Source organism: Bufo gargarizans, chromosome 5 (genome assembly GCF_014858855.1).
Source record: "Bufo gargarizans isolate SCDJY-AF-19 chromosome 5, ASM1485885v1, whole genome shotgun sequence".
NCBI classification, from domain to species: domain Eukaryota; kingdom Metazoa; phylum Chordata; class Amphibia; order Anura; family Bufonidae; genus Bufo; species Bufo gargarizans.
The window spans coordinates 386,545,393-386,554,303 of record NC_058084.1 but is presented as its reverse complement, the minus strand read 5'-3'; the positions used below and the strand labels follow the sequence as shown (position 1 = coordinate 386,554,303).

General features: G+C 45.9%; 1 protein-coding gene across 1 annotated transcript in view; it reads left to right on the top strand.

Moving 5' to 3' along the window:
• Window positions 1-8,911, top strand: part of STK31 (serine/threonine kinase 31) — a 250,414-nt gene that overhangs the window by 122,966 nt on the left and 118,537 nt on the right. The window contains exon 11 of the mRNA XM_044295539.1: window positions 143-259. Coding sequence (XP_044151474.1) covers window positions 143-259 — 117 coding nt within the window. The remainder of the gene's footprint in view (window positions 1-142; window positions 260-8,911) is intronic.

The following is an 8,911-nucleotide window of genomic DNA, read 5'->3' as shown; positions in this document are numbered from 1 at the left end:
TGCAAGGAGCACACGGCCGGTGCCCGCATATTGTTGACCCGCTGTGTGCATGAGGCCTTAGTCTGTTTGATTACTCATTTGCTGGTATATGTAGGAATCTCTCATTTTACGATAACTACCGTACTTATTTTTTTACCTAAAGGTCTTTGACCTAAAGTCAGACATCTCATTAGGCTCTTGTGACGACGTGTCTGATATCGACAATATCCTGGAAAAGGTTGATACAAGCGTATCCAAGGAGTTGGAAATTTCTCTTGTGGTATGTATATATTTTTTTTAGGTCAAAGTTCTGTGACTAGTTGTATGTTTGAAAATCTTTTTCTGGCAAGATAGATTGCAAGCAAAATTGAACACAGAGGAGATGATTGTCCTACTTAAAGAGAGGGTTTTTTGGGCTTTAGGTTTGGTATTTTCAAATTCACAACATGTTCTGATTCCTGGCTGCTGTATGTATATACATAAATGTATTGCAGCCTTGAGTGGGAGAATGCTGTTATCTGCTTGGTCGATGAGGGTCTATAATTAGCAATAGGTGTCTTTGAAGATCATTGAATATCATTTGAATGCCATTTTGCAGGTGCAGCAGTATCAACTACAGCACAAAATCGGCAACTGTCTCTCTTCTTATCCCCTAAGCCTCCATAACATACAGGTTTGTTATGGCTGCAAACTGTCACCATGTCTACAGACATGGTGACAGTGCTGAGACCCCGGTGATTGATCTGTACAGAGTAGCCAATCAAAGGATAGTAATGCTGGCTGAAAGGTTCTGATTCCCACAGTTAATGACTGCAAAGATCAGAACCTTTTTTTAAAGGTGACCGTTTAATCCTTTCTATGCTGTGGACTGCTGTATGGAAGGGGTTAATAGGGATGGAGCTCCTTTCCGCTCCCATCGGGCCGCTGCTTTGCTGTGGCAGCGTCTCGGTAAAAATGTCATATGATAATCCACCAATACCAAGATAAATGCCATTAAAAAAAATAAAAGCTTATCAAGCTATGAAATGTCCAATATATAGACCAAAATGGTACCAATCAAACTATCACCTCATCCCGCCAAAAATAAGCCCCTATATGAGACAGTTGCGAACCATCCCCCCCCCCCCAAAAAAAAACGAATTGGGCTTTCCGAAAATGGAGACACTAAACATGACATTTTCTTTTCCAAAAATCCTTTTTTTGTTTTTGTTTTAAACCAAAATAAATAAATAAAAATAGACATATTAGCTATCATCGCTTTCGTAACAACCTGCTCTATAAAAATAACACATGCTGTAACCTGTCAGGTGAACATCGTTAGAAAACTGCCTTTTTTTTTTTTTTTTGGTTACCTCACAAAGAGCGTAATATCAAGCGAAAAATTTTCAAGAATTCTACGTTTCTAGACCTTCTAACGCCTAAAAAATAAAATGACATTTACAAAATGATGCCAACATAAAATAGACATATGGGAAATGCAAAGTAATAACTATTTTGTGAGGTTTTACTATCTGCCTTTAAAGGGGTTGTCTGGTTTCAGAGCTGAAACTGGGCATATCCCCTTCTTCCCCCTCTCAGCCCCCCTGCCCCCCTGATATGAGCATAGGAGCATTTCAAGGGCTTTTTTGTTTACAATGGCACACTGCTAGGCAGAGGCTCCCGCCCAGCAGTGTTCCCAGTGACGTCACACTGGGGCAGCACTAAAGGGCGCCCATTAGTGCCAGTGACGTCACCGGGATCACTGCTGGGCGGAAGTCTCCGCCAAGCAGTCCCCATGGAGAGCCCGGTACGTCACTGGATCTCCTAAAAAATAAATAAAAAGCCTTTGCCCTGCATGATTCACTGCAGAGCAAATGCTCCAATGCTCATATCAGGGAGGCCGAAGGGGTGAAGATGGGGATATGTCAGAGTTCAGCTCTGAACCCAGATAACCCCTTTAACCACTTCAGCCCCGCTAGCTGAAACCCCCTTCATGACCAGGCCACTTTTTACACTTCGGCACTACACTACTTTCATTGTTTATCGCTCGGTCATGCAACTTACCACCCAAATGAATTTTACCTCCTTTTCTTCTCACTAAGGGAGCTTTCATTTGGTGGTATTTTATTGCTGCTGACATTTTTACTTTTTTTGTTATTAATCAAAATGTAACGATTTTTTTGCAAAAAAATGACATTTTTCACTTTCAGCTGTAAAATTTTGCAAAAAAAAACGACATCCATATATAAATTTTTCGCCAAATTTATTGTTCTACATGTCTTTGATAAAAAAAAAATGTTTGGGCAAAAAAAAAATGGTTTGGGTAAAAGTTATAGCGTTTACAAACTATGGTACAAAAATGTGAATTTCCGCTTTTTGAAACAGCTCTGATTTTCTGAGCACCTGTCATGATTCCTGAGGTTCTGCAATGCCCAAACAGTAGAAAAACCCCACAAATGACCCCATTTCGGAAAGTAGACACCCTAAGGTATTCGCTGATGGGCATAGTGAGTTCATAGAACTTTTTATTTTTTGTCACAAGTTAGCGGAAAATGAATTTTTATATATTTATTTTTCTTACAAAGTCTCATATTCCACTAACTTGCGACAAAAAATAAAAAATTCTAGGAACTCACCATGCCCCTCACAGAATACCTTGGGGTGTCTTCTTTCCAAAATGGGGTCACTTGTGGCGTAGTTATACTGCCCTGGCAATTTAGGGGTCCAAATGTGTGAGAAGAACTTTGCAATCAAAATGTGTAAAAAATGACCGGTGAAATCCGAAAGGTGCACTTTGGAATATGTGCCCCTTTGCCCACCTTGGCAGCAAAAAAGTGTCACACATCTGGTATCGCCGTACTCAGGAGAAGTTGGGGAATGTGTTTTGGGGTGTCATTTTACATATACCCATGCTGGGTGAGAGAAATATCTTGGCAAAAGACAACTTTTCCCATTTTTTTATACAAAGTTGGCATTTGACCAAGATATTTTTCTCACCCAGCATGGGTATATGTAAAATGACACCCCAAAACACATTCCCCAACTTCTCCTGAGTACGGCGATACCACATGTGTCACACTTTTTTGCAGCCTAGATGCGCAAAGGTGCCCAAATTCCTTTTAGGAGGGCATTTTTAGACATTTGGATCCCAGACTTCTTCTCACACTTTCGGGCCCCTAAAAAGCCAGGTCAGTATAAATACCCCACATGTGACCCCACTTTGGAAAGAAGACACCCCAAGGTATCCAATGAGGGGCCTAGCAAGTTCATAGAATTTTTTTTTTTTCGCAAAAGTTAGCGGAAATTTTTTTTTTTTTTTTTTTTCTCACAAAGTCTCACTTTCCGCTAACTTAGGAGAAAAAATTTCAATCTTTCATGGACTCAATATGCCCCTCAGCAAATACCTTGGGGTGTCTTCTTTCCAAAATGGGGTCAGTTGTGGGGTGTTTGTACTGCCCTGGCATTTGAGGGTCTCCGCAATCATTACATGTATGGCCAGCATTAGGAGTTTCTGCTATTCTCCTTATATTGAGCATACAGGTAATGAGATTTTTTTTTCCGTTCAGCCTCTGGGCTGAAAGAAAAAAATGAACGGCACAGATTTCTTCATTCGCATCGATCAATGTGGATGAAAAAATCTCTGCCAAAAAAAAAAAGATGAATAAATCATTGCCGGGATTTTTTTATATATATATATATATATATATATATATATATATATATATATATATATATATATATATATAGTGTTTGCCAAAGCATAGGAACGCCGCCTCCTCCTCAGCTCGTATGCCTCGGCAAACGTATCTGTTACTGCAGAGGAGAAAATCCCGTCTTGCAGCGCCGCATACACCGACTTGCGTGTAATCTGACAGCAGCGCAATGCTTCTGTCAGAATGCACATCGGTGCTGCAGCTAGTAGATCGGTTGGTCCACCTGGAAGGTAAAAAGACAAAAAAAAAAAAAAAAGAAAAAACCAGGCCACAACGCAATAATTTTATTAACTTTGGAACAGAACATGTAACTTTAACTTTTTGAACTAAACATTAACGTGTTTGCTTACTGGTGTTTTTTTTTTTTTTTTTTACCTTTATAGAACAAACCTCTCCTTCCCCATGGGTCAATGTGCAAAGCGCAAATCGCCCAAAGATGTGGCGAAGTGCGTTATGCACTTTGTCCCATGTGAAAGGAGACGTTTGCAGCAGCTGTGAGTGAATGGGCCCTAATAGCCCTGTGTGCCTATCCTGGTGAGATGATCCCTATGCTAGGTGTACCTGTGTGTGGTACTTTCGGAAACACTCCCCTAAGCATAGGGCAGGGTGGTCAGGACAGTCAGGACAGAAATAGCGGGTGTCACGCCTTATTCCACTCCTGCTACAGACACGACATCTTTTTCGGGGTGACGTGTGGGTTGAGGTACCAGCAACGACATTGGGGAAATGTCGCTCGTGTAGACGGCTAACTACACTGGTGGATGGGGCCACGGAACCTCCTGGATACAGGAGGTTCTCGATGATCTCTTCCTGAAATTTGAGGAAGGATCCAGTTCTCCCAGCCTTACTGTAGAGAACAAAACTATTGTACAGAGCCAATTGAATTAAATATACAGACACCTTCTTATACCAGCGTCTGGTTCTGCGGGAAACTAAATACGGAGACAACATCTGGTCATTGAAGTCCACCCCTCCCATGTGGAGGTTATAGTCGTGGACTGAGAGGGGCTTTTCAATGACACGGGTTGCTCGCTCAATTTGTATTGTCTGCGTGAATGGAGGAGAGCATGTAAACGTCACGCTTGTCTCTCCATTTCACAGCGAGCAGTTCTTCGTTACACAGTGCGGCCCTCTGCCCCCTTGCAAGACGGGTGCTAACGAGCCGTTGGGGGGAAGCCCGCGCGACTAGTTCGCGCGGTACCACAGGCGCCAATCCGTTCTAGAAACAAATGCCTCAAGAGGGCCACACTTGTGTAAAAATTGTCCACATAAAGATGGTACCCCTTGCCGAATAAGGGTGACACCAAGTCCCAGACTATCTTCCCACTGCTCCCCAGGTAGTCAGGGCAACCGACCGGCTCCAGGGTCTGATCTTTTCCCTCATAGACACGAAATTTGTGTGTATAGCCTGTGGCCCTTTCACAGAGCTTATACAATTTGACCCCATACCGGGCGCGCTTGCTTGGGATGTATTGTTTGAAGCCAAGGCGCCCGGTAAAATGTATAAGGGACTCGTCTACGCAGATGTTTTGCTCAGGGGTATAAATATCTGCAAATTTCAGGTTGAAATGGTCTATGAGGGGCCGAATTTTGTGGAGCCGGTCAAAAGCAGGGTGGCCTCTGGGACGGGAGGTGCTGTTATCACTAAAGTGCAGGAAACGCAGGATGGTCTCAAATCGTGTCCTGGACATAGCAGCAGAGAACATGGGCATGTGATGAATCGGGTTCGTGGACCAATATGACCGCAATTCATGCTTTTTTGTCAGGCCCATGTTGAGGAGGAGGCCCAGAAAAGTTTTAATTTCGGAAACTTGGACTGGTTTCCACCGGAAAGGCTGGGCATAAAAGCTTCCCGGGTTAGCGGTTATAAATTGTGTGGCATACCGGTTTGTCTCTGCCACAACTAAGTCAAAGAGCTCCGCAGTCAAGAACAGCTTAAAAAATCCCAGGGCTGAACCGATCTGAGCTGTCTCAACCCGAACTCCAGACTGGGCGGTGAAAGGGGGAACTACAGGTGCGGCTGAAGTTGGGGACTGCCAATCAGGGTTTGCCAGCACCTCTGGGATTCTAGGGGCTCTACGGGCACGTCTTTGCGGTGGCTGCGACGGGGTCACTACTGCACGTGCCACCGTACCAGCTTCAACTGCCCTTCTGGTGCTCGCTACTTCACCATGTTCTACGGCAGTGCTGGTACTAGGTCCAGGAAGGGCTGGGCTGCTGGTGTATGCCTCACCACGTAATCCGACAGCACCAGCCCCACTCTGCTGCTCTTGAAGCGGATCCTGCGCAACCTGCGGTCTAGCGACACGGGGCCGGGTACGCCTGCTGCTATCAGGGACCTCAGCCTCCTCGTCCGAACTTTGGATCAGAGAGCCACTGCTTTCTACAGGTTCGTATTCTGACCCGCTGGATTCATCAGATGAGGGTTCCCACTCCTCATCCGACTGGGTCAGAAGCCTGTAGGCCTCTTCAGAAGAATACCCCCTGTTAGACATGTGGGCAACTATATTTAGGGGTATTCCCTGAGACTACCCAAGAAAAAAAAAGCAAGCCTGTCTTACAAATGGGAGGCTAGCGAAGTACCGGAGGCCGCTGCGGTTGATAAAAAATATCAAAACTGATTTTTTTATCGCTGCAGTGCGTGTAAAGTGAATGTGCAGCGATCAAAAAAAAATTTTTTTTTGTCACTGCGGTGGGGCGGGCGTGGGCGAACGCACGTGTGGGCGACCGATCAGGCCTGATCGGGCAAACACTGCGTTTTGGGTGGAGGGAGAACTAAAGTGACACTAGTACTATTATAGATCTGACCGTGATCAGTTTTGATCACTTCCAGATACTATAAAAGTACAAATGCTGATTAGCGATACGCTAATCAGCGAATAACGGACTGCGGTGGGCTGGGCGCTAACTGATCCCTAAACTACCTAACCAAGGGGCCTAAACTATACTGAAACCTAACGGTCAATACCAGTGAAAAAAAAAAGTGAGTTTGCACTGATCACTTTTTTCCTTTCACTAGTGATTGACAGGGGCGATCAAAGGGGTGATCAAAGGGTTAATTGGGGTGATCTGGGGCTAGTATGTGGTGTAGTGGGTACTCACAGTGATGTGTGCTCCTCTGCTGGAACCAACCGACCAAAAGGAGCAGAGGAGCACAGCAGCCATATAACCCCATCATATTTACTAATATGTGGGGTTAAATGGCTGCTGATTGGTTTTTTTGAAAATCAGCAACCTGCCAGCCAATGATCGTGGCCGGCAGGCTGCTGACGAAATACTCTGCAGCGAAATGCCGGCCCGCGATGCGCATGCGCGGGCCGGCTGTGACGTAATCTCGCGTCTCGCGAGATGACGCACTGATGCGTCCAGGAGGAATAAATCAACCACCTCCCGGACGCATCCGTGCATTATGCGGTCGGGAGGTGGTTAACCACTTCACATCCGCCCATAGGATACAAACGTGGCTGGATGTTTATCTCTGAATGGACGTTCTGGAACGTCCATTCAGAGATGGCAGCTGCACGCTAATTGTGCAGCTGCTGAGTGGGGGGCCTGCTGTCGCTGACAGCAGGTCAACCCAGAGAGATGGCAGGGACTGTTCCCAGGTGTCCCTGCTGTGTATACAGATCAGGAAGCGCTATGTGGCGGCCGGGAGAGTGCAGGAGCTGCCGGGTTTTCTACAGACCTCGATCAGCCCTGCACTGAGGCTGTACAGCATTGTATTCTGCTGTACAGCCTCTCTGGTCAGCCCCAGTTACAGGAGAAATCAATTGTGAAAAAAAAAAAAATGTGAAGTGTGCCCCCAGAGTTCTTGTATGGTTTCACATGTAAAAAAAATTTTTTTTAAATCCCCAATTAAGTAATTTAAAAAAGTTAAAAATAGAAAAAAAAAAATAGACATATTTGGTATTGCCGCGTCCGTAATGACTGGCTCTAAAAAAAAATCACATGATCCACCCCATCCGATAAACACCTTAAAAAAAAATTAACTCTGTAAAAAAAAAAAAGCAATTTTTGTCACCTTACATCACAAAATGTGCAACTCTAAGTGATCAAAAAGGTATATGTCCCACAAAATGGTACCAATAAAACAATCGCCTCATCCTGCAAAAAATGAGCCCCTACATAAGAAAATAGTTTTAAAAAAAAAAACTATAGCTCTCAGAACATGGAGACATTAAAACATAATTTCCAGGACGTCCCTCCATGACAGCACCCATGGAGGTTGTCCTATTGGTCTCTGTAGGGACAGGAAGCGAGAGAGATTAAAAGGCCCCCTCCCCTCCCACTCTCCAGTGTTCTTCCTGTCCCTACAGGGATCGGAGCAGAGAGAATCTTTCCCGACTCTGGGAATCTATTTCAGGGCCGAGCCTGGTCGGGGGGGGTCTCCCTCTCCTCTTCAGGCTCTGGAGGGCCCTGGGGCTAGCACCTCTCTGGGTAGGGGTCCCCTAGCTTCCCCCGATACCTGTTTTCCTTTTGCATCAAGCTCTGTGGGCGGCCGCGGTATCGGGGAGCCGAAGCCGCTTCTTCCGCGTTCGGGAGCTCTGGGATCGGCTGCGGCTCCTGCGCTCGGCGCTCCTCCCGTTTGACGTGCAGGCCCATGTGACCGGAAGTGCGGGTCACATGGGCGGAAGAAAGATGGCGGCGCCCAGGGAACGCTGAGCCCGGCGGAATGCACGCAAGGGGGGGGTCGACTCTTCGTTTGAATGAGTCCCCCCCCCCACCTGAATTTAAGGAGGCGGAGCCGCGCGGCAACGGGTGGACCAGGTAGGACATAAATTGTGTGTCAGTTTGATTGTCCAAGCGTGGTATGGAGGTCCAGATGTCAGCTATGGATACTAGCGCAGACATCCCTAACCCGAGTCATGTAAGTAGTGAGGCTTGTATTCCGGTCCCTCTCTCTCTTCTTGGCACTGGACTAATGGTCTCTCTCTCTTCCATACCAGGGAGAGAAAGACACCACGGTTAAAACGCTGGGAGAACCCAAAAAGAAACCCAGAAGATGTGCTCTGTGCTCAAAGAGACTGGGGGACGCACATGTAAAAGCCCTGTGTAGCGACTGCCTGGCAAAGATCCTCAGAGACGAACAATCCTCCCTTTTGGCTGATCTGAGAGTGATTGTGAAGGAGGAGATCCAAGCGGCCAGCTCTAGTATAGCACAGAGACCCTGTGCCGTCTCCCCTCCCCCCAAGAGACCCCGTGTTCTTAGGGAGTCAGATTCTGAGGAAGAAGGTTTATAT